Here is a 25,903-nt window from a genome sequence, read left to right as displayed (position 1 = left end):
AATAATAAAACATGGATTCCATATCCTAAAATAATAAAAACTGTGGTATTTTTGGAAAGTTCCCATAATTTGATTCATAGTACAGTTAGGATTATGAGAGGAATGCAAGTCTCATAATATAGGAACTCTTTAGACTATATATATATATATATATATATTCATTGATCCATGTCCATCGGATACAGAGACCCATGGATGTCCCGGCTTCTCAACCCTTTCCATCACTCCCATCTCTCCCTCACCCTTTCCCTCCTTTTCTTTCCACCGATCATACGATGGTTTTTCGCATCTTGAACATGTCCGCTATCCCACTCATCGTCTTCCTGGTCCTCATCTGTGCTTGCATCACCAGAATATTCAGAATTGGATACAATGATCATGAAACTGCTGCAGATGCTCCAGATACTGATCACTATCGTGATGATCTTTTTCAGCTCCGTTCCCATCACTCTGAAAGATTACGCGAGTTTATGCAAGGAATAAAGGAGCTGGTGATGGAAGCATCAGATGGTTTTGTGTATGATCAAACTAAGGGCATTAAAGGCTGTGAAAGTGGAGAAAAGTCCAGCAGTATTAATACTGGATGTGTCATCTGCTTGGAAGACTTTAAAGATGGAGACGTATGTAGGGCTCTTCCCGAATGCCACCATGTCTTCCATGAAGAATGCGTAGTCTCATGGCTGATGCAGAGCAATTCCTGCCCTATCTGCCGTGCCTTCACTGCCGTCTTTGTCCGAAGGCTGCCTGTGTGACTCTCTCCTCTTGACAGATATTGATCAGGCTTGGATTATGAATTTCTGGATTGGCTCTAGTTTTCATTTAAATACAATCATCAGTCCATAAGTCATTGTATGTGTTCTTTTGTATCTAATTAGATGTTTGAAATTTTGTTGGTATATAATACTGGATTTTTTTAATACTTTTCTTCCTTTTTATTTTTATTTTTATCTCCTCGTTATTTCAAAATTCAATTTATGTTTTTCTTTTATTGTTTTCTCTTTATCTCAGAAAATTATGCTTATGTCCATAAGATTAAACTGAATTACAGAGGATTACTATATTTAATATCAGTTGAGAAACAATATTCCAAAAAGAAAATTTTCTTAATTTTTCAAGAACAAAAGAAATAAAAATACATTTTCCTTTGGAATTTTAAGTCATTAAAAACCCAACTTCTCTCAGACCTGAGGATGGAAATAGAATTCAAACTTCCAACCACATGTATGTCTATCTTGCTATACTTGGTATAATAATAGTTACACAAGAAATCGGAGTTATGATCAACCAGTTTCAATACGTAATCCACAAAAGAAATATTTTTCTTTGCACCCAAAAACTCATCCTTTTTTTTATGAGGTGTGTTTGAGAAGACAACATTCAAAGAATGCCATTTATGATTAAAAAAGGATTTTAATTTTCTTGCTTTTTTCTCCAAATTATTAATATTATACCGGGAAATTACTTATTTAATTTTGTTTTAACATATGATTTTGCAAAAATATTTATTCAAAATAAATGCACAAAGTAAATCTATTCTCATAATAATTTTCAAGTTATAGATTTTTTTATTTTTTATTTACTAAATGCATTATATTTGCTTAAAAATCTTTAATATTATTATTATTTTAGAATAGAATTTTTTATTTTTTAAAGTTGTTCTTACAACATAAAAATAGTAAGTAGGATGGTAAAAGGACACAACACAAGATGGGCATCTCAAATTCTCTTGCTCATTCCTTATCTAATTAGGATAATGGAAATGCAGCTTGGTGTGCACTCCAATGATTAGGAAAATATAAGCGATTTGTATTCCATACCATCAGCCCTTATCTTTTAATCTATATCTCAAAATCCATGGACCTCCCCCTAGCTTCTCATCCTCTCCCACAACTACCATCACCCCCACCCCCACCCCCACCCCCACCCCTTCCCCCTACCCCTCTCCCTCCTCTTCCTAATGCTGATGTTATTGCTTCAGTACTCATTGGCTTCTTTTCTATATTCACTGCCCCACTGTTCATCTTTTTGGTTGTCCTCACCCTCTGCGGTTGTCTCAAACGTTTCTTCAGAAGGAGAGATGATCATCACACTCCAGAGCCGGATATCGAAATCGGAGCTACAAATCTTGATCATGATCATCGCCCCCCTTCTCATGATTTTAGTCCGAGAACACATGATGATATTAGGCAAAGATCTGTAGAGGAGAAGTTGATGGAAGTAGCGCCAAGCTTTGTGTTTGATAAAAGTAGGGCTGAGGAAGGTGGAATGAAGGGCAACGATGAATGTGTGATATGCTTGGAAGACATTAAAGATGGAGAGATATGTAGGGTTCTTCCTGAATGCAGCCATGTCTTCCATAAGCATGTGTAGGCTTATGGTTGATGAAGAAAAGGGTCTGCCCCATATGCCGTCTTCGTGTTAAAGATACTGTACCAAATCTTGACTAGGGTTTCCTGTTTTAATTTTTTAATTTTTGGGTTTGTGAGGGCATGGATTGTATATACTTTGCATTTGGTATCATTGTTGGCCTTTTCATGTGTGTTACGTAATTTCTAAATGTTATTTATATTTCTATTGGAAAGCAAATTTTCCTAAATACAACACCTACCGTGATATTTATGCAACTGAAGCTATGGTTCTCATCTTCCTATCCAAGGGATAGCCATCTTTAGTTATAAAAAAGAAATAATTAAAAGAAAATGCTATTTTTAATGATTGTTATATAGTAATGTTTTTTAAAATAATTTTTCATTGTTTTTAGAAACAAAATTTTTGAGAATTTAAATATATAAAATAGTTTTCTTGATTTATTTTTCATTAAGTTATAGTATATTGATGTATAATGTAAAAATTCTTAAAATATTCTTCATATTTTTAATTATTATTTAAAATACTTTAAAAAATAATTAAAATATCTTAAATTTGTTGTAGAAAGTAACTTATTTTGAAAAAAGATTCTCAAAATACTATATTTTGTCAAAAATTTATGAAACATATTTCCTGAGTTATAAAATTATATTCTAGTTTTAAAAATAAAGAAACTATTTCTAAAAACAATTTCAAATATCTTAACTTTTTTAAAAAAAAAAAACAATAAGGTTTTTTCTCTACATGTTCTCATTGGCACACGTGTGCCTTGGTTCATCCCCTTTGGTCTAAATGTATCCTTGTCCTACTTTACAATTTCAAATATCTTAACTTTTTTTAAAAAAAAAAAACAATAAGGTTTTTTCTCTACATGTTCTCATTGGCACACGTGTGGGATGGTTCATCCCCTTTGGTCTAAATGTATCCTTGTCCTACGTTCATCACATGAACCATGACGTGCATCCTGCATCATGGGATTGGACGTGGAATAGTGGCATGAGTTATGATACGGCCGTGGCACAAAATTGTATTATCTTCCATCTGAATATACCATCATCCTTCATGTGTTACATATCCTTATACTAAAAAGTTAATTTTTTTAATATATAAATTATATATTTTATTAAAAAATGTTGATTTGCATTTCATTTCTCATTTATTAAAAAGAATACAAAAAAAAGGAAAAAAATAAAATTTTGTTTTATTTTATTTTCATAAGTAATTCCAATCACCTTTGAAATTCATCAAATACTAATCTTATTTTAAATTAAAGGAGTAAGTAAAATTAACAAATGAGAAAGAAAGAGAAAATATTTAATATAATTTCAAATATAAATAAAATTATTTGTTAAAGTTTGGGTGTTTTCCTTGTCGTAGACCTGATAGGCTCCACCTTCATCTCCATGTACTTCTGTTGCAGAAGAATGATGGATGAATCTCAAGCTAACGATGCCCCAGATACTGAACTTGGAATACCAAGGTATCAGCCACAAAATAGTGGCAGTTCCCATCAGGTGATACGACATATTGCCGAGAAAATATCAGAGGAAAATTTGATGGAAGCATCACAAAGTTTTGTGTATGACGAAAAGAAGGTGATGAAGGAGTGGCAAGGTGCAGTGAGTGTGGCATATGACTGTAAGATGTCAAAGATGGGGATTTTTCTCAATAGTACGGTAATTTAAAAAAGTTATGCTTAAATTACTGTAGTAGAAGAAGTTATTACAAATAGTACGGTAATTTAAAAAAGTTATGCTTAAATTACTGTAGTAGAAGAAGTTATTACAAATATACGGTAGTTTTTGCCACCTAGGAAAGAGGATTTGCCAATTAGGAGAGAGGAGAGAGGAGAGAGGTTCAGCGGATAATTTTTTTTTTAAACCAAAATCATCTTTAAGGGAAATCGTCTTTTCAAAAGACGAGTTCCATGAAAAAAAATTAGTATTTAAAAAAATTCCCCATTTACAAGGGAACTCGTCTTTTGAAGAGACGAGTTCCTTGAAAAAAAAATATTTTTTTTTTAAAATTCCCAAATTATTATTTTTTTTTTAAAAAAACAACAATTCCTCATGGGAACTCGTCTGTTGAAGAGACGAGTTCCCATGGAAAAAAAAATATATTTTTTTAAAAAAAATTCTCAAATTAAAAATAAAAATAAAAAACAATTCTACAAGGGAACTCGTCTCTTCAAGAGACGAAGAGACGAGTTCCCATAGGAATTTTTTTTTTTAATATTTTTTTATATAAAAAAGTTCCCAAATAAAAAAAAAAAAAAAAAAAAAAACCAATTCCACAAGTGAAGAGACGAGTTCCCATGGGAATTTTTTTTTTTAATTTTTAAATACCCAAATTAAAAAAAAAAATTCTTCAAGAGACGAGTTCCCATGGGAAAATTTTTTTTTATTTTTTTATAAAAAAATTCCCAAACTAAAAAAAAAAAAAAAAAAAAAACAATTCCACAAGGGAACTCGTCTCTTCAAGAGATGAGTTCCCATGGAAAAAAAAATTTTAAAATTTTTTTTTTTTTTAAATACCCAAATTAAATAAAAAAAAAAAAACAATTCTTCAAGGGAACTCGTCTCTTCAAGAGACGAGTTCCCATGGGAAAATTTTTTTTTTTTAAATATTTTTTTATAAAAAAATTCCCAAATTAAAAAAAAAAAAAAAAAAAAAAAAAAAACAATTCTACAAGGGAACTCGTCTCTTAATTTTTTTTAAAAAAATACCCAAATTAAAAAAAGAAAAAAAAAAAAAAAACAATTCTTCAAGGGAACTCGTCTCTTGAGTTCCCATGGAAAAAAAAAATTTTAAAAAAAAATTTTGTTTTTTATAAAAAAATTCCCAAATTAAAAAAAAAAAAAAAAAAAAAAAAAAAAAAAAAAAAAAACAATTCCACAAGGGAACTAAGGAGTTCCCATGGGAAATTTTTTTTTTTAATTTTTTTTTAAAAATACCCAAATTAAAAAAAAAAATTATAAAAAAATTTCCAAATTAAAAAAAAAAAAAAAAAAACAATTCCACAAAGGAATTTGTCTCTTGAAGAGAAGAAAGAGCGAGTTCCATGGGAAAAAAAAATTTTTTAATATTTTTTTTATAAAAAAATTCCCAAATTAAAAAAAAAAAAAAAATTTCCCATGGAAGAGACGAGTTCCCCTTATGGAATTGTTTTTTTTTTTTTTTTTTTTTTTTTTTTTTTTTTAATTTAGGAATTTTGTTTAAAAAAAAAAAAAATTTCCCATGGGGAACTCGTCTCTTCCCCTTATGGAATTGTTTGTTTGTTTGTTTTTTTTTTTTTTTTTTTTAATTTGGGAATTTTTTTAAAAAAATATTTAAAAAAAAATAAAAAATTTCCCATGGGAACTCGTCTCTTGAAGAGACGAGTTCCCTTATGGAATTGTTTGTTTTTTTTTTTTTTTTCCTTAATTTGGGAATTTTTTTTTTTTTTTAAATTTAGGAATTTTAAAAAAAAAATATTTAAAAAAAAAAATTTCCCATGGGGAACTCGTCTCTTGAAAAGACGAGTTCCCCTTGTAGAATTGTTTTTTTTATTTTTATTTTTATTTTTATTTTTATTTTTTTTTTTAAAATAGTTTTTTAAAAAAAAAAAAAATTTCCATGGGAAACTCGTCTCTTGAAGAGACGAGTTCCCCTTGTGGAATTTTTTTTTTTTTTTTTTTTAATTTGGGATTTTTTTTTAAATATTTAAAAAAAAAAATTTTTCCCATGGGGAACTCGTCTCTTCAAAGAGACGAGTTCCCTTGTGGAATTGTTTTATTTATTTTATTTTTTTATTATTTATTTTTAATTTAGGAATTTAAAAAAAAAAAAAATTTCCCATGGTGAAGAGACGAGTTCCCCTTGTGGAATTGTTTTTTTTTTTTTTTTTAATTTGGGAATTTTTTTTAAAAAAATATTTAAAAAAAAAAAATTTCCCATGGGAAACTCGTCTCTTGAAGAGACGAGTTCCCTTGTGGAATTGTTTTTTTTTTTTTTTCATTTAGGAATTTTTTTAAAAAAAATTTTTTTTCCCAATGGAAACTCGTCTCTTGAAGAGATTGTTTTTTTTTTTTTTTTTTTTTTTTTTTTTTTTTTTTATTTAGGAATTTTTAAAAAAAAAAAATTTAAAAAAAAAAATTATCCCATGGGGAACTCGTCTCTTGAAGAGACGAGTTCCCCTTGTAGAATTGTTTTTTTTTTTTTTTTTTTTTTTTTTTTTTTTTAATTTGGGAATTTTTTTTTAAAAAAATATTTAAAAAAAAAAAATTTTTCTCATGGGAAACTCGTCTCTTGAAGAGACGAGTTCCCTTGTGGAATTGTTTTTTTTTTTTTTTTTTTTTTTTTTCATTTAGGAATTTTTTTAAAAAAAAAAATTTTTCCCAATGGGAAACTCGTCTCTTGAAGAGACGAGTTCCCCTTGTGGAATTATATTTTTTTTTTAATTTGGGAATTTTTTTAAAAAAAAATATTAAAAAAAAAAATTTTCCCATGGGAAACTCGTCTCTTGAATTTCCCTTGTGGAATTTTTTTTTTTTTTTAAGGAATTTTTTTTAAAATATATACCTTGAGGAATTTTTTTTTTTTTTTTATATATATATATTTTTTTTCATGGAACTCGTCTCTTGAAGAGACGAGTTCCTTTGTATTCGAGAATTTTTTTAAATACTATTTTTTTTCATGGAACTCGTTTTTTGAAAAGACGATTTCCCTTGAAGATGATTTTGGTTTAAAAAAAAAATTATCCGCTGAACCTCTCTCCTCTCTCCTAAGTGGCAAATCCTCTTTCCTAGGTGGCAAAAACTACCGTATATTTGTAATAACTTCTTCTACTATAGTAATTCAAGCATAACTTTTTTAAATTACCGTACTATTGAGAAAAATCCTCAAAGATGGCGACTTTCTATTTTTTTTAAAAAAAAATTAAAATCAATAAATTGGGCATACTTTCCATTTTCTATTTTTAAAATCAGAAAATTTATGCATATCAAATTATTTAAATTTTGAGATATTAAAAAAAAATTACTACCTTAAATTTTAAATTTTCTAAAAAAAAAAATTTAAATAAAATAAATTCAAACTTTTATATAAAAGTTTCTCAGTTCAAAGATCAAGGTTGTTAAGAATTGAAATAATTTCTTTTATTTTGGTGTAAAAATCAATTTTAAATTAAATAAATCATTATATCTTTTAAAAACTAAAATCTTAATAATTTTATTTTTATTGTTTTAAAAAGTATATCATCATTTTTCTATTTTAGCTCAATTTAAGTAAACTTATATATTGTAATAAGTTTTTTAGTATAAAATATAAATCCCAATATACAAGTATTTAGAGGAAAAAAAATTATTCCAGAGTTATAATAGATAATTTAAAATAAAAAGTTGACATTTCAAATATTAATTATGGAAAACTAGATTTTATTTTCTTCAAATTATCACGAGTTATTGAACTAAAAAAGTTATTAGATTACAATTTAATAATGAGATGACAAAATTAACTAAAATTATGTTATAAATGATTAAAAACACAAAATATTTCATCCTCTCATTTATTTATTTTTATTAACATATATCAAATCTTATTAACGGGTGTGATAAGGATGGAATGTAAATTATTAATATTTTAATTTTATCGAATAACAAAATTATAATACTTAATTGTTAAAAAGATTATATACAGATCTTTTTTTAAGAAAGATTATACTTGATCAAATGGAATATTTATTAATTTGAAGAAATGTGTAGGTATAATATCTATTTTGTACATTCTTTTGTAGTTGTCATTGATGGTAAGAGAAAGTTTATTTTAAAGGAGTTTGTATTTAATTTAGATTTTAATTTGAACTTTGTCTTAACTTAAATCTTATCTTTATTGACCTTGACTTAATTTGGACTTAGGTGTGTTTGCATCTTGGCTTGATTTGGACCTTCATGGATATAGAGACTTAGGCCTTGGACTTATATCTTGGAGTTACTTAGGTCTTAACTTGATTTTAGCCATGATATGATTTGAGTTTTAGTATGACTTGGGCCGAAGGTTGACTTAAACAATGCTGTCTAGGTTTTGAGTAACTTGATATCAAATAAAAGAGATTTTTTGTAATAGATTTCGATTTTAAGGCTTTGAAGGTCTTGATAATTTAAAAATACTTTGAAGAAATTAAAAATTTATTGAAATCTGGCTTTTGAAATAATTTTGAATCTCCTTAAGAGCTTTTCACGTTGCTTCAAAAGTAACTCAATTTACTACGGTTAGAAGCACCATTTTTTTTTTTATATTTCATATTCTTTATAAATTTTATTATTAAAGGAGTTTTGAAAACCATTTCATAATTTTAACCTTTTTTTAATATTATCCTAAAAATAATATTTAAGAAAATTTAAAAAAATATATTTAGCAATCTCAAATTTATTTATTAACAAGAATTGATAATTATTTTTTCAATTATCAAACTTGTGATTTATTTATCCCAACAATCATATTTTAATATCAAAATATATATTTTCATTATTTAAATGGAAGATAAGTTGGTTTTTCTTTTGTGGGACTATACATGACATTATTTTAACAAATTTCTACCATAGGACAACTTTTAATTAATCAAAATTTAAATTAATCATAAATGCATTATTTTTTTAAGGTCTATAATTAAATTAATTTGAGCACATGGCATATTGTAAAAGATTAAATTTTGTCCTACTACATATCACACATTAGCTGCCTAAATCCAAATCCAAAAAACACACCCACTAATTCACTATTGATTCTGTCTTCTCCATCTCAAAACCATGAACGCCCAGAATTTCTAGTCTCATTCTCCCCCCCTGATGGTATGCTTGCTAGACTTAAAAGAGCACATGCGGCCATGAAAAGAATAGGGGAGACACTGAGGGAAGCCTCACAAAGCTTTGGGTATGGGAAGAATGGTGATGAGGGGGTGGTGAAGTGCAGTGGGTGTATCATGCTTGGAGGATTTAACAACTAAAAGGTATAGAATTCATGTCAAAAAATGCAAAAATACTGAATAATCATTATGTTTGCAAAGCAGTATTAAGCAGTAGGGCAAGGCTTTGCCCCTTCTTTCCATGATAATACAAGGCAAGAAATAAACAGCTCTTTCCACACTATTCAACGTTTGTATATGAGATACGGGTTCAAGAAGACAAATATTCAGGGCCATCGTTGAGGGCACAACACACTGTTGCTTTGTGGTGCCCATTGAACACTCGGATGGCTTCTGCAGTTGACAGTGTCCAAAGTCTGGCCGTTGTATCCGAGGAAGCTGCAAAGGACAATGGCAAATAGATGAAACGAATGAGGCGGCAGGGTGGTTAATTATCTTATATTCAATTGGCAACAGATGTATTGAATAAGTGATCAGTACCTGTGATTAGATATTCACCATTAGCAGAAAAGACACAGTCCCAAACCCACCGTTGGTGTCCTGGTTAATATAAATGACATTAAGGAATTATAAGTCAGAGCAATTGAAAGAAACCACTCTGATCTTTCAGAGATAAGTCTAAAGCCAACCTCGCTCACCACCGCAGGGGAAAAGAAAGAATCAAAGAAATAAATAAATGGAAAATGAGGATGAGGCTTTAAAAGGATGTTGATTTAAATTACCAATTAGAGTTTTCTCTAAGGTGAAACCATCCACATTCCATATCTTAACAGTATGATCAGATGATGCTGTAGCCAGATATCTAGAACAAAATATATAACATTAGATCAAATTCAGTGGTTCAGTTACAAAGCCCAGAGTACAAATTGGAATTAATCAGAGAAGAGAACTTTCTTCTCCAGGGGAAAAAAAGGGGGTGGGGGTGGGGGGGTAGTGACCATACCGTTGAGGGTCACAGAGCTCAGGTGAGAGCAAACACTTAAGAATGTAGCCACTGTGTGCTTGAAGTTTATGAAGCGGCTCAAAATTGGTCATAGTCTGCAGCAGGAAAAGGGTGTTCTGTTATATGAAAATCATCAAGAACAAAATTATATATCATCAAACTAAACAAGGAGTCGATCAGTTATAGAGAATTCAAAACAATCATAAGAGAAAAACATCCTTTATAAGAGCAAGACCTGGGTCCCTCGCAGCAAGCGCCAGACATAGCATGTTCCACGATTATTTGCAGCCACAACCAAGCTCCCATCCCACATTACAGTTAGAGAGCGCACAGCTGTATCTTCTTCTGGTACCTGAATTTAAACTGTAAAACTTAAATAAAGAATGAAAAATTATTTCCTTTGCATAGTTACTTGGTGGTCCTTAGAGACGTTAGTAATGAAAAAACAAAGTACATATTCATGTGCTGACCCATTAGAAGAATGACACAAAGTAATAAAATAAGGTTTAATGAAAATGGAAGAATGTAGTGTACTAGAAAAGTTTGTTCCTTCATTGTGAAAATCTCACATAGAACCACAACAGTTTCAGGAACTTTTATACTGTTTTCTACTGAATGAGATATCAGAGCTTGCTAAGATGTTATATAGGTCTGTTTTTATCTATTTATTTGGTGGATTTTCTCCACATAATCTTCAATAACTAAAATTTAATAGAAGTGTCCATAAGAATTTGATTCTTCAATGAAATTTCATAAGACCAATACGAAACTGAAGTTCTACACATGTAATAATATTCAGAATTAACTCAACAAATACCAATTCACAGCTGCATGAATTTGCTATCAAATCCCAAACTCGAATATTTCCATTTTGGTCTCCAGATATTAGTTCTGTCTGCACAACACATGCAAAAAGTTGGATAATGAATAACTTCAACAGATAAATTATCAAAATGAGACATTATAGTATGTAATTTGATTTTGGCCAGAAAATGAAAACAAAAAAAGGGAAACATGAGCTTATGGCTATGTTCTAGCCATCAAAGAAATTAAACTATAGTAATCTACATGGACAAAATTTAGCAAAAGATCAATTTTTTTTTTTTTTTTTTGATAGATAAACACAGAAAAAATATATAAAGAGAAAAGGGTGCCTAAAGGGCAATCCAAAGCATATAGGGAATTTAGCAAAAGATCATTGCATCTTCTTTTTAGGTCCTATGACTCCAAAGATAAGATGGGATTGCCATTCTACTTCTTTAACCAAATCCCATTAACACAATTACAAATGAAAAATTTGTAAGGCTATTATCAGCAGTTTATATCTTATTTCTGTTAGTTTATTAAATTAAAGTATTAGAATATTTTATCTTCCCTTGGTATAAATTACTTTTTATAAGAATGAAATTCAAGGTCAAAGTATCGAAGTAATTACCAACAATTCTCATGCTATAGAGCACAAGTAGACAAATTTGAAGGCATCCATGTTCATATCACATAGCAATACCAGCAAGGTACATATAGGCCTTAGAGACCCTAAGATTTGTTTCTTAATCACCCTCTCATTCGTAATCCCCCTCTGCTCTATAAGCTTCTAACTCTCACTTACTGTCTGTTCTTATTTAGGTATAAGCAGACAAAAATAAAGTTAGCTAATTATCTAATCTCCAAACATCCACAAACCAATCACTGATTTATAAGAAAGCTAAATGATATTGGAAAATGTCATATAATATCACCTGATTTGGATGCAGGACAACGGTGTTAACAGCTGCACGGCTTTCATATTCCCGTTGACACCCTGGAGCCCTAAAATTAGCTTAAAGTGAGAATAAGATCATAGAAATATATGAGGGGCAAATAACAAGGCACATGTGAATAATTTTTTAAATGAAAATAAACCAGAAAGAACTTGCAAGTATTTAGGAAGGAATACCTTACATAGTGACTAATATTTTTGCTTACTAACTTACTTGCTTACCTCAAATCCCAAATCTTTACCGTGCCGTCTTCAGAACCAGAATACATCCAATTTCCATCACATTGAAACCCCACTGCTGTGACATTGTTGGTATGTGAATCATAGCTCATGATCTATCATTGAAACAAAGTGATGATTACCAAGGGAAATTAAATACATTTACTTTACAAACAAAATAGGTAAGAAAAGAAATGGTAGACATACAGGTTGGTGGCCACTGGAGTTTATGTCAAATAGTCGAATGTGGGGATTTCCAGCTGCAGCCAAGTACTTCTTATTTGGGGTTATATCAAGTCGATTGACATTCTGCATTTTCAAGATCACAATAAGACTTCATGAATGTAATTACCTGAAGGCCCAGACTCCCTAATAGCTAGGCTTCTTCCTTTCCCCTCCCCTCCTTTCCCTTCCCCAAAATCAAACCTTGATCTCCACTAATATCCAGGAGAATCATACCACTAGGCCACAGGGCCTGTTGCCCCTGTTTGAGTTCCAACCATCCAGTTTGAACACTGTTGCCTAAGAACATTCTAAATAATTTTCCACCCAGTAGGATGATTATTGAATTTGATTAAAACCGAATGTCAGAATTATTGAACAATTTTTCTATAGAACCCTTTTGACTATTCCTGATTTCATACATGTCCAGTAATTTTTTTCAATACCTTGAAGCTCAAACCAATACAATTTTCCATGACCATTAAAAACCAAAATGCCCAGAACCAAACAACACACCACCAAATTATAATTATAGAAGCGAAAAAACAAAAAACAAAAGACTCACAGATTCTGGGTACTGAATAGTCCTATAGCACCGACCACTCTCGGCTTCCCAGAACCTGATTGTGTGATCGTAGCTGGCCGTAGCGAGGATCACTGATGGTTGGGCCATTTCAGCCACCTAATTCTGAGAAGATACTCATTCCATCAAAAGAACTGAGTGATTAAATCCTTCCAGGTGCCACAAAAAGATCATTGAATACAGAAGAAAAGAAAATAAAATAAAATGAATGAGGAATGGCTGAAAATAAAAAGTACGTCTCTTGACCTAAATATATTTTATTTTTTTTCTGACTTTTGGTGCACTCTCGCATTTTCTGGGTAGGCAAACGGGGGTTAGGGTTTAGCTGACGACCCAAACGGGTGAACTCCTTGAACCCAACTTGAATCAAGGCGTTAGAAGGAAACTCCTCTTTTCTTTACTTCCTTTCATTTTCCCCAATTTGTATTTTTTATTTTTTATTTATTATGTTTGAAACTCAATCTGAAGCATTATTTTACAAAATTTATTTTATTTTATTAAAAAAAAAAAGAAATAAAAATTACTCGTAGAACATGAAAATAAAAAAATAAAGAACTAAAAAACTAAAAAATATTTTCTGAACAAAAAATAATCCAAATTTCTTATCTTTTATTGTAAGTTGTTGTGATGAGTTTCTAGCTTTTCATGTTTACGCTTTGATGAAGGATTTAATATATAGTCAAATATTTTAAAATTCCATGCAAAAGCTACAATTTTTCATATTCTGTTATGAAGTGTCAAAGTAAAGAAAAATAAAAAAGAAAAGAAAAAATGATAAAAGAACGATGGTATGTTAGTGTTTTTAATGGATTACAATTTATGTTGGTTGGTTGTTATATCCTGTCAAATGTTAAGTATTTTACTATATGATTAATTATATAATTGAATTCGACCCAATAAATCATGTTAAAAACATAAATCTAAATACTATCTAATTATTAAATATAAGTAACATATTTAATCCATTTAATAATTAAATCCTCCTATTTAATCATATCTCAAGCATATTTATAAATCAATTAACTTATTTCTTTAAAAATAAATTTGAAATAAGTTAAATACGGGTTAAATAATTTTAAAATAAAACTAGGTTAAAAATCGGATTATTAAATGAGTCATTCAAGTAAAATTTATGTTATGTATGTTGACTAAAAAATTATCTATTCATTAACGAGTTATGTAGGTTGACATAAATTTGACTTAAACTTGTTTATACTTAATCCAAACTTGTGAAAAACATGTTGAATTGGTATTGTATTGAGAAATCATATCAAAATTTGTCGTCTCTGCCCTTTAAAATAATATTCAATATTAAAAAAAGGAAATAAATCAATATTTATTAAATAATAACATACAATTATTCTTGTCCTTAAATTGAATTGAATGCTATGCATTCATTTTTTTATTTCATTTTTTTTATTAATAAAAATTCATATATAGTCTTAATAGTTAATGCATAATATTGAATTTAAAGTCAATATTTTAATTTTAATTTTTAAAAATTTACAATTACATTTAAAATAGGTATATTTCATAAACAACTAAACTAATATTTTTTTTATAGCTTATTTTATCACAAATAATTTTTATTTTTATTTTATATGTGTTAAAATAAGAACATAAAAACTTAATTTAAATTATTTTTAATTGAATTATTTATATAATTAGAGTATGATAAAGATAAGACAATACTCCAACCCACTTTAAGTTTAAAAGAAAATACCCAATTCATCCTTAACCTATTTATTTTAATCTCAAATTCATCTTATTAGAGCAGTACGTAGCATGTACTAAAAAAAACCTCTCATTATCATCCCTAGTCATATTTTTCATATAAATCATCAATTAACATCTATTTATAAGTGTGATATCCCACGTTGAATAAAGGAGAAAATATCAAGCCTAAATAAATTATAATCATTTTTAAACCAAGTAAATACATTTTAAATTTGCAAAAGAGACGACTTTTATTCTAAGTCTTTTTGAAAAAAGACTCATTAATTTAAAAAAGAAGAAAAGACTTCTAATTTATATAATTCATTAAAAGGATAGAAAAGATTTATAATTTACTAGAATCTATGAGTTCTAATAAATTGTTCTTAAGAATATTTAATCAATTTAACTATAAAAAAAAAACTAAAATTACCATTTTTTTTTCTTATGGTTTCACCTTAATTTTTCTTATTTCTTTTCTTCTAATGTTCTTATTATTCACTTTATATATATAAACATTATCTGTATTGTTTTTAATAACAAAATAACTATTTGCAATAATTATTATGGCAAGTAATAAAAATAATGATAATCTCATACAATAATAATAATAAGACTCAAAATAGTATTATCAATATAACTATTAATAATACTTACTAATAATAAATAAATAAATAAATAGATTGAGTCCTTCAAACGAGAAATAATGATAAAAAGATGAAAAGCAAAAAATAGGAAAAAACAAAAACTTTGTGTCTTCTAACGTTTCATGGCTTTTCACTAATTTTAAAATTTTAAATCCGTCAACCTATTTATGCCTATATATACATATGATTGTCATACCTACCTCACATCAATGTCACCAAACAGGCCTCTAAAAGAAACCCCTGATTTTGAAACATCTAATAATGAGGATGTTGGAGGTGTGACAAAGAACACCCTGATTTTGAAACATCTAATAATGAGAATCTTTTTTTTTTTTTTCGGATATTACAATTAAATTTCTGATGTGGCACTTTAAAGCTTGAAGTTTCATGACATTAATTTATTCAAATGTGGCACGGAGTTGGACAATAACCATTTTTGTCCATCTCTAGGCCAAGCTGTTTCAAAATGTCTCAAATTCTTAATCAGCATTATTTTTTTTATAAAAATATTAATTAAAAATTTGAAATATTTATCACAATCTCCACTACAAATTAAATTTTATTAACTCAATCTTCTATCTTTTAATGATCTTGACACACACCTTATCATACTCATAGTAATTTATACTTATCGATTTAATTATGTATTTCATCTCTCTTGTTATCGTTTCTCCGATTAATTATATATCTTATTATTCGTTATCCACTAACTATTTATTTGTAACAATTCCTATTTAACATGAATATGAAAAATAATTTAAGATATAATTAATTTTAAAAAATATAGAATCTTAATAATTAAAAGAATGATATTAAATCTATTTAATAATTTTTAAATGATGAACATCAATCGTGATCTTAACTTAATTACCTATCTAGTAATTAAGATTCCCCACCAGCTGCTTGGTCTTCTAGAAAGAAAATTAGAGTTGCGAATGGACATCGAATTGTATTCTTGTAATTGTGGTCAAAGAGCTCATATGAGGTGTTGTGTCAATGCAACTATTGCAAACTTTAATGTAAATAATATCAGTTTAAGAAGATAAAGATAAAACAACTGGTACAAAGGTTTTGACGATACTAAACCAATATACCTGATGAGAGAAAATTTTATTATTATATAATAAAAAATATTATAAAAGATAAAACCTTGATATAACTATTGTATTATTGAAACATATATTAGGTAATTGTTTTGAGAATAATTTTTTGTTCTCTAGAAAAAAAAAAAAAAAGGAAAACAATTTTGACAACCAAAAACTGTTTTATGTTCTCAAAAGCAAAAAATATGGTGTTTTCAATTTTGAAGAATAAAAGATATGATGTTTTCAAAAAAAAAATCTTTTACTTGTTTTTTTATAATTATTTATTTATTTTTTAAGGGTTATTTTTTAAAAAAATTATACAAACATGTAAAATATTTAAAAATAAAACATTAGACAAAAAAGTTATTTTAAAAATAAATTAAAAATATTTTAAGTTTTTAAAAAAACTTTTATTTTATAAAATAGTTTTTAAAAACTGTTTTAAAAAACAGTTATCAAATAGATCAATAATGTTTTCATAGTCTTTATATTTACACCTTAAACCATGATCCACTTATTTCACGGATCTTTCCTATTTTTACCCACATCTTTATCCACTTAAAATTCGATTTCACGATTTTTCTTCTTATGATCTAAAATATTTATAGAAACATAATGTCTATCTTTTCTTATTTGGTAAGAAAATCTAATATTATAATAATGTATAACTTAAAAACTATTTTATATAATATGTTTTATTAGAAAAAATTTATACTAATTAGGAAGTAGAGATACCATGCACATAAATCGCAAGTGAAATAAGTAAGGTATATTCCTTATCATAGATGAATCGAAGGACATTCAAATAACTTCATGCACTGCAATTGATGGACATCTAAAATCATCCACAATTCTCCCCGCATTTAGGTAATTATTGAATAGTATTGGTTATACACAACCCACTTATTAATACTCTACACGACACGGGAGACATGAAACCGACAACCATGATAATTATTTGTAGCCACCACCCTAAGTGCCGCCAATTCTTCCTCTCAAGAAAGGTAGATACACTGTGCATAACCTGCAATTAATCCAAGTTGAAAACCACAATTTCAGGTCATTGTGGGCACAAAACACACTAAAGTTTTCAATTTTGAGGTTGGAAAGAAGAGAGAAATACTCACTGGGGTTGATAGTGGTGACTCTTCCGGTGTTCTTGAAATCGCAGCTCTCCATGGTGCGACCATGGCTTTGATAGTAACTGTTCATGGCGTAGCTTGCATGTGACCACACGCTGTAGGGGATGGAGCAATCCCCTCCCTTTTGTATCGCTGTGCAATCCACACCGGTGGCGCATGCAAAGTCTAAATTCAACTGCAGCGAGGCAATGGGGGCGCCGCGTTTAGGAACGCACCATGTTTTCTCCCCTTCAAGAGGCTGCATAGCAAATTGAATCCTCATGAAAATCCATTCATTTATTAAGTAATGATACACAAGGCGAACGGATTTTTACAACTGAAAATCACCTGGGCTGTCTCAAATTCCTGCTCTTGCTGGCCTCCTCGTAAACAACCCGACTCGTAGACGGGACTGAAGTCGGGTTTCAACAGCCCAAAATTCTGCTCTGAAGGGCCCGGTTTCTGGTTCTCGTTGAACAAAGCGAAAATGTAGGTTTCCAAGGGTTTTCCAGGCATCAGTGGCGTCCCTTTGCCGGAGGTAATATGCTTGATGAGGTTTGCGTTATAAAGTTTGGCTTCCTCCATCCCAATACCTCTGCCGGGGTCACCCACCGACGACCACCCGGTTTCGCCCACAACAAGGCTGACGTCGCCGAAACCCGCGCTCTTCATGGCGGAGTAAACAGAGTCGACCATAGCATCGAACATGTTAGTGTAGGTAAGCCCAGTTGCCTGGTCGTGTGCGCCCTCGTTTTCACCGAACAACAAGAAGTTCCTGAGATCCCCAGAGTATGCAAAGTAGGGGTAGGGGTTCACCGTGAACGGAGAGTTGGTTTCCCGGTGAAATTGGAGCATCGGGATCAATAAGCTCTGTTCGAATTCCATCGCAAATTTACCAGAGCTGGGTGGGCTGGAGCTGGCCATTATACTGAAAGGGTGAGGAGTTGTGACCTTAATGTCATTGATGCCAGCGGCTTGTAGAGCCGCGTGGATCGCCTTCATCGCCGGAACGAGGTTTACGATGAGGTCACTAATGCCGGACATGGTGATCTCGTTACCAACACAGATGTAGTTGATTTTGGTTTTTTGGTAGAATGGGACGATGTTGGTGGCGACCCAGTTAGTAGCCTCGTTGGGGTGAACGAGTTTGGGGATATCCAAATTGACGACGGTGACAGTCAAGCCAATGCCAGTGTTGGCGAACGCGTTGATGATATCGGGGTTGGTGTCGAAGATCTTCACTCTGTCAAAGATGGTTTTATCTTTGATAAAGGCCGCCACTTCAGATGGTGATGCCAGGTTGTCTGCGACAGTGCCGTAGTTGACTCCAATTGAATACACGGCAGACAAGTTGTGGAAGAGAACGAGGAGGAGGAGGAGAGACGGTAGTTTTGCCGCCATGGTTGCAAGAGGAGGGTTCTCAGAGCTACACACGTTAGGGCTATGTCGTGGCTCTATATATACACACATGCATGCAATAACTTACTTGTAATTCTTTTTTGGTAAGAGAAGCAGATCCTCCATCTCTTTGTTGCGGTCCAATTCCTGGTTTCCATGAATTTCTATATAAGGGTTTCCACCATTAAATTCGGACGATAATAATTTCCTTTTTTGCTTTTGTCCTCTTGGTAACAAACTTAATTTATAATTTGATTTTATAAATTTGATGAACAACAGTCCAAAAAGAGACTCGGATTTCACCTTCCTATTATAGAATTTTCTAAAAATATTCTATAAAAATTTGGAATTTTTGTAATAACTTAATTAATATTATGGTGCATATATTTGGAGACAAAGGGAGTATTAAAAAGGAATTTAAAGGAGAAATATCAAAACATATTTTTTTTTTCTTTTTTACTAATTAAATGCATATCAAGTTGTTCTAAGATTTAAGATATTTTAGAATTTTTTATTTTTAATTTATTATGTGCCTCTTGTTAAAAAAGATTATTATTATATTTGTTTAACTTTTATCTTTTTATTTCAAAATAAATTAAATTGACTTTTAAAATTTTCAACTAATTCTTGAATTCAAAATAAATCTACTTGTCCTTTAACAATTTAACAGAGAAACGAATTTGTCATGGATTAATAAAAATATCATCAAGAAAAATTGAATTAGTCGGTTAAATTCTATATATATATTTTACCATTTTCCTTTTTGAATAATAAATGTAAAATTTTTAAAGAATGTTTATGCAGAAAACAAATCAGCATAAGAATTAGTTTGGATAAGAAATAAGTTTTGAAATAAATTTATAAATTTTCAAGATTGAAATAGATACCCAACACACATACTATTTTTGTTTCATACTAATTCTATTTTCCAATAATTTATTCTCTATAAATATATATATATATATATATATATAAAGGAAAAATAACACTAAAAAATATAATTTGAATAAAAAATGAATTAATTATTATCTTTTTCTGAAATTTAGATCCTTACATTATAAAGTAACTGAAACAAAATTAATATATTCATTCAAATAAAATTTATCTTATTAGAATTCTAAAATATAAATCATATTCATCTAAATATCCATTAAAATAATAATCTTAATTAATTTTAAGAATAAAAATTTATGATTTGACATCTTAATAATTGTTTTGAATGTATTAGCATTTTTGAACCTAAAAGTTCTTATGAAAATGGTTATTCATTATATTTCTTATTTGCAATCATAGTTGAAAATGTTTTATCTATGAAACTGTATTAATATTTTCCTTAATTGGGCTTTGAGTTCATTCCTCTTCGTTAACAAATTTTCAAGACTCTCGATTCAAACGAAGAATGATGGCTAGGCTGGGGAATTTTCTTTATTAGGATTTGGGTTCAAACTTTATTTTGGACATTATTTAGATGTTAAAATTTAATTTCAGTTTAAATTAAAGTTGAGAATTGAGGATTACAGAATTTCTTTATTTTACAATTTTGAACATGAATTTAGTTATTGGAAACTATCCGGTTACAAGATGAATGTTTGTGTCCTTTTCATTTTGAGCATTCGGGTTTGAGGTGTGAAATGACCGTCACGCCCTTAGAGTGGCTTTTGGGGTGTGACAAAAACCCATAGGTGTAAGTTGGTCTACAAGAGGGACAAAAAAGTAAATGAAAATCTTGAGTTTTATGTAACTAAGATTGTAGCTAAAGGTTATAATTCGAAACTTTGTTTCAACTATGGAAAACCTTTTCAACAATAGCCATGCTCAAATCCATTAGACTACTCTTATCTATTATAATGTGTCTCATTTATAAGATACAACAACCAAACATTTTCATAGCAAAGGGCCTTATGTGTACAAGAAGACACAAAGAAGTATGGTAATGCTCTAAAATCTTGTAGGTAGATGACAATCTATTCATTAGATATGATGTAAGGATATTGTCATTAGTCAAAATTTGGTAATTTACTCAGTTCTAGATGAAAATTTAGAGGAAGGTGCAATATATTCTCAGGGTTAAGGTCCTTTAGAATTGTAAGAATATGAAAATTGCATCATATCACCTACATTGATAAACATTTGGTTAAGTACATAATATAAAACTCCAAGAAGAGTTTATTACCATTTAGGTTCAAGAGCAATGTCTTTAGACATCTGTGGAGAGAGATTGCATTAAGGTGATATCCTATGCCTCTACAATGGATAGTTTTAAGTATGTGATGCTACATATTGGACTAAATATTTGTTTTGTTATAAGAATAATGAGTGGATATTAGTCCATTTCCTCATTAGAGCTTTTGGTAGATGTCAAGCATATACTCAAGTATCTTTAGAGAACGAGAGATTATATGCTTGTGAGTCTTTATGATGAGTTAGTACTCCTTTCGTACTTGGAATTGCTTCAAAACAAACAAATTTTAATTTTTTAAGGTACAAATGAATGAAAAGGTACTCAATGATTGGAGCCAAAATATGTGCTCTAATAACACATATTCGATATGATTTGTGCACCAAGGACATTCAAATCACCCAACTTGACCTAAATCAATGCTAAAGCCCTAGCCATGAGTTTAATCTATACTTTGAAGATTTATCTCAGGTTCAAGGGAAGAAAATTGTGCAAATTGAATGACTTTAGATTTTGAAAGATCAAGAAAGGGCTAAATGAGGAAATAAGTGAGTCAAGACTCATTGAACGTAAGGAAAGGCAAAACAAGGATATCATGAGGTTGGAAGATGATAAATGACCATTATGGAGTAAAAAAGAAGGCAAGAAAGCGTGGGAAATGAGGCATGAAGCAAGATTTAGCTGCATGGAAATTTAGAACTCAAAAATCTGATGACATTATATACTCTGACTTTGAGGACAAATTTGGAGCACTTTATGGAGTCCATTATATACATACTATATATCGTTTCGAAGCTTGGGAAGTCAGGAGTCCAATGCTTCAAACGGTTTGCAAATCGGAGCTAAAATGAAGAAGTTATGGCCATTTGAAGACAACTGCACCAAGTTGGAGGGTCATTTCGAAATGATTTCGAAATTCAACTTATGATTTCGAAATTCAACTTATGAATTCGAAATCCACTTCGAAATGACACCAATTTCGAATTCAGCCACTGCCACTTTGATGTTCTGCCTCCTCTACCCTGGGAATTGCATCTATTCAACTTATGAATTCGAAATCCACTTCGAAATGACACCAATTTCGAATTCACCCACTGCCACTTTGATGTTTCGCCTCCTCTACCTCGGGAATTGCATCTAAAGCACTCCATCCGCCCTAGGTGGATCCCATACGACTAGAAATCACCATTTTATTATTTTTTTAATCATTTTTAGGAAATTATTTTGTAATAAGTGGCCAATGAGAGTGTGCCACATGTTAGGTAATTGAGGATATTATATAAACTCTCTCAATTCTAGGTTTTAGGGATCTTGGATTTTTTTCTGGAGAGTTTGACATTGAAGGTGGAAGAAGATAAGAACTTTGGTTTGTTTTCTTTTTCTTCTTTATTGAATATATTGTTTTTAGTTTCTTTTGATTCAAATTATGGATTTTTACCTTATTATGGATTGTGAATGTGACATCACCCCCATGAGAGGCTAAGAGCCAACTTGGGGCTTGAAGCATGAAAACCTAAGGGCTAGGAAACCTATAGGGACAATGGGTAAATTATTATAATAATGAGATTAATTATTGGTTGGGTGACAATTTATCAATTTTTTTATCCTATCCTTGTGAGTTCGTTTAGGGAATGATACAACAGGTTATTACTTGATACTAGTGATTCTTGGTAATTCTTGATTATTAGTTATCCTCGTCTTACCTACCGTTATTTGCCCCTAAACAAAGCTATAAGGAGTAGGAAGGGTTAAAAAAACCAAATCTTAAATTGATAATCAATCTCATTCATTTGATGGTTTTAGGAATCTATTTTAAAAAGGAAAAATTAGGTTTCGGATGCAATTTTGAGTTATAGAACTCAATTTGATCGCGAATGGCCAAGGATCCCAAAACCCTAAGATCATATTACTTAAAATACCCTTGTTTTCTCTAATTTCTATACCCTAGGTTGGATTGTGGAAAACCCCAAACTTGAATCAATTGAATTTAAAATCAATATTCATTTTTTCTTATTAATCCAATTTCTTTTACTTAGTTTCACATTATTCACATATTGGTTTTCACTTAAGGATTTAAACAAAAGCAATTCATTTATTCTAGTATTGACAATTTTCATAAGCCAGTCCTTGAGAACGATACCCGGAATACTACAAAAGTCGTAGTGACTCTTTCTCTAGTTTTTCTTTACCAGAGTTACTACGTAAAAAGGCTAAGTATTTTGGTACAATAGAGAAATTCGGTCACTCAACTAAGGACATGATATTCTAAAACTTTTTATTTAATCTTTGAATTTTTTTTATTTAATTTATAACTAATTAATCAGTTTTTGAATTTCAAATTATTCTTAAAAAATAAGAACATTTATTAAAGAATTCAAAACATTATTTATGTCTATTAATTTTTATAGTCATTATATATATTTTTGGGTTTCAAATTATTTTTAAAAATTATTAAACTTCTTACTTTATTTTTAAAAATTGTTTCTCAAGAACAATAATAAACAATGGTATAAATTTTAAGACGAATATATTTTTACATCACACACTAAAATATATTTTTTGAAAACTATGCATATTGTGAGAGTTTTTTTAAAATGAAAATAAATATTTTAACATTAAAATAAAAACAAATAATTACAACCTTACATTCCTAAATACATACAAAAGAATTAAAATTACCATGTTGTTTCCTAAATGAGGAATGAGAATGGAAATAAAAGTTTCCATTCCCATTTCCCATTCCAGCGCACGAAACACACCCTGAAGGACATTCAAATAATCAGATGCCAACATTTAACAACGTACGGGAGACATGAAATCAATAATAATTATTCATAGTCGCCACCCGCTGACCTACCACCTTCTTCTTCTCCACTGATGTAGGAACATTGTCCATAACCTGCATTAATCCACACTACACGTCACAATTTCAGGTCACCATGGATACAAAACACACAATGGTTTTCAATTTTGAGGTTAGAAAGAAGATAGAAATACTCACTCGGGTCCTTAGGGGTGACTATTCTAGTGTTCTTGAAATCGCAGCTCTTTCTGGTGCGACCATGGCTTTTATAGTAAGCGTTCATGGCAAAGGTCCCATGTGAACTCACGGTGTTAGGCTCAAAGCATGCCCCACCTTCTTATATACTTGAGCAATCCACTCCGGTGGTGCATGCAAAGTCTAAATTCAACTACAACGAGGCTTTAAGGGATTTTCTTTTAGGAATGCACCATGTTTTCTATCCTTCAAGAGGCTGCATAGTAAATTGAATCCTCATGAAACTACCATTCCTTTCTTAAGTAATGATACACAAGGCGAACATATTTTTACAACTGAAAATCACCTGGGCTATCTCAAATTCCTGTTCTTGTTGGCCTCCTTGTAAACAACTCGACTTGTAGATGGGACTAAAGTTGGGTTTCAACAGCCTAAAATTCTTCTATGAAGGGCCTGATTTCTAGTTCTCATTGAACAAAGCGAAAATGTAGGTTTCCAACAAACATCAATGGTGTCCCTTTGTCGGAGGCAATGTGCTTGATGAGGTTTGCGTTATAAAGTTTGGCTTTCTACATCCCAATACCTCTGCCAGAGTCACCCATCGATGGCCACCCTAGTCCCTGGTGATATGCACAGTGTAGATCCATCCTAAACTGTGGCAGAATAGGTTAAGGTAATGGCCTAGGAGCAAAAAGCGTCAATAATCCAGCATTTGTGAGCTTCCGAAGAGCCTGGCTCAACGGCATACCCAACTATGAAAACTGCTTTGGTGTCCTCAAAACAAAATGAGCAGATGTCTGCGGAGCTCTAGGTATAGGGTATAAAGTTGGAGGTCTCTATGACCTGTGCTGCATAGCATGGTTGTACTAGAGCATGATATGAGACTGGAGACCTCTCTATGCCTGGTACTACATAACACAATTGTACTAATGTGGGAGACAAGTAAGTCTGATCATGTGGCTGAGAATGTGCCCGTGGCCTATACTGGTGAGGTGAATAAGAAGGGTAAGCCCCACCAGGCTATGAAATGACTGATGACGCCCAAAAGGCCTCTGACTAGTAGAAGTAATAGTGCCCACATCTGACCTTTGTCCTCAAATTGGTTTCTTTCCTTTTAGCATCAATAAGGGAAGAAGGAAAAAATAGACTCATCTGATCTCTGTCTCAAAGCCTCTAGTTCTTTCCTCGACACATTTACAATAGTGTTAAATGAAAATTGTCGCAAAAACTCCTGAGCTAGGTCATCTCATGTCCTACGTCGCGAGGACTCCAAAAATGCAAACCAACATTGGGTTATGCCACTCAGAGATAAAAGGGAACATGGTGATCATCTGTGACTCATCTATATTAATGTCACCATATACAATTTAGGAATCATATTGCCTGTACATATAGGAATGTTAATGTTACCATGTACAATTTAGGAATCATATTGGCTGTAAATATAGGAAAAGATTGACAGATTGGCTTACCATGTATTTGTTGATGTTACTATCTACAATTTAGGATTTAGTTAGACTCCGTGTATAGGATTTATATCTGTATATAGATGGATGCAGTAAAAATATAAAAAAAAATGAATAAGAGTTCTTGGTTTCTATGGAGTTTTTTTTAGTATTTTGACATGGTATTAAGGCAAGGTTTCGACACCTTCTGAGTAGGGTTCGTGATCTTCTACCAATCAAACGCTTGGCATCGAAAACAGCGTTGATTGGGTTCAACACGACCTGGCTCTTGGTCGTTTCTGTTCCAATTTTCTGGTGGGCTA

At 30.6% G+C, this 25,903-nt stretch overlaps 4 protein-coding genes across 5 annotated transcripts; 2 read left to right on the top strand and 2 right to left on the bottom strand.

Moving 5' to 3' along the window:
- Positions 1–275: 275 nt before the first annotated feature.
- Positions 276–752, top strand: LOC117917066 (RING-H2 finger protein ATL56-like). The gene has a single exon (XM_034833292.1). It carries the CDS (start codon positions 276–278, stop codon positions 750–752), a length of 477 nt encoding a protein of 158 aa, XP_034689183.1.
- Positions 753–1,854: 1,102 nt separating this feature from the next.
- LOC117917065 (RING-H2 finger protein ATL16-like) lies at positions 1,855–2,370 on the top strand. Its single transcript, XM_034833291.1, has one exon. It carries the CDS (start codon positions 1,855–1,857, stop codon positions 2,368–2,370), a length of 516 nt encoding a protein of 171 aa, XP_034689182.1.
- A 6,976-nt stretch (positions 2,371–9,346) lies between these two features.
- On the bottom strand, positions 9,347–13,364 carry LOC117915819 (target of rapamycin complex subunit LST8-like). Of its 2 annotated transcripts, XM_034831521.1 has the most exons (11): positions 13,241–13,364; positions 12,977–13,099; positions 12,397–12,498; positions 12,193–12,305; positions 11,951–12,020; positions 11,029–11,106; positions 10,447–10,563; positions 10,212–10,306; positions 9,991–10,070; positions 9,749–9,808; positions 9,347–9,646 (listed from the first exon to the last, which is right to left on the bottom strand). In XM_034831521.1, exons 2-11 carry the CDS (start codon positions 13,082–13,084, stop codon positions 9,519–9,521), a joined length of 951 nt encoding a protein of 316 aa, XP_034687412.1. In that variant the 5' UTR covers positions 13,085–13,099; positions 13,241–13,364; the 3' UTR covers positions 9,347–9,518. The 2 variants fall into 2 exon arrangements, with proteins under 2 accessions (XP_034687412.1, XP_034687411.1); XM_034831520.1 differs by lacking the exon at positions 13,241–13,364 and having other exon boundaries at positions 12,977–13,234.
- Positions 13,365–17,434: 4,070 nt separating this feature from the next.
- LOC117917064 (glucan endo-1,3-beta-glucosidase-like) lies at positions 17,435–18,961 on the bottom strand. The gene is made up of 3 exons (XM_034833290.1): positions 17,909–18,961; positions 17,567–17,819; positions 17,435–17,463 (listed from the first exon to the last, which is right to left on the bottom strand). Exons 1-3 carry the CDS (start codon positions 18,959–18,961, stop codon positions 17,435–17,437), a joined length of 1,335 nt encoding a protein of 444 aa, XP_034689181.1.
- Positions 18,962–25,903: the final 6,942 nt, after the last annotated feature.

The sequence above is a fragment of the Vitis riparia genome, chromosome 6, assembly GCF_004353265.1.
Source record: "Vitis riparia cultivar Riparia Gloire de Montpellier isolate 1030 chromosome 6, EGFV_Vit.rip_1.0, whole genome shotgun sequence".
NCBI lineage: Eukaryota > Viridiplantae > Streptophyta > Magnoliopsida > Vitales > Vitaceae > Vitis > Vitis riparia.
This window is presented reverse-complemented; position numbering and strand designations above follow the sequence as displayed.

What these genes read in the sequence shown, in the direction of transcription:
- LOC117917066 (XM_034833292.1), top strand. Translation starts at nt 276, where the DNA reads ATGGTTTTTCGCATCTTGAACATGTCCGCTATCCCACTCATCGTCTTC.
- LOC117917065 (XM_034833291.1), top strand. Translation starts at nt 1,855, where the DNA reads ATGGACCTCCCCCTAGCTTCTCATCCTCTCCCACAACTACCATCACCC.
- LOC117915819 (XM_034831521.1), bottom strand. Translation starts at nt 13,084, where the DNA reads ATGGCCCAACCATCAGTGATCCTCGCTACGGCCAGCTACGATCACACA. An exon ending in TTGTCCTGCATCCAAATCAG is followed by an intron (nt 11,107 to 11,950) that starts GTGATATTATAT and finishes TGTGTTGTGCAG; the next exon opens with ACAGAACTAATATCTGGAGA. An exon ending in ATTCATGCAGCTGTGAATTG is followed by an intron (nt 10,564 to 11,028) that starts GTATTTGTTGAG and finishes GTTTAAATTCAG; the next exon opens with GTACCAGAAGAAGATACAGC.
- LOC117917064 (XM_034833290.1), bottom strand. Translation starts at nt 18,961, where the DNA reads ATGGCGGCAAAACTACCGTCTCTCCTCCTCCTCCTCGTTCTCTTCCAC. An exon ending in AGGAATTTGAGACAGCCCAG is followed by an intron (nt 17,820 to 17,908) that starts GTGATTTTCAGT and finishes TTTGCTATGCAG; the next exon opens with CCTCTTGAAGGGGAGAAAAC. An exon ending in AGTCACCACTATCAACCCCA is followed by an intron (nt 17,464 to 17,566) that starts GTGAGTATTTCT and finishes GATTAATTGCAG; the next exon opens with GTTATGCACAGTGTATCTAC.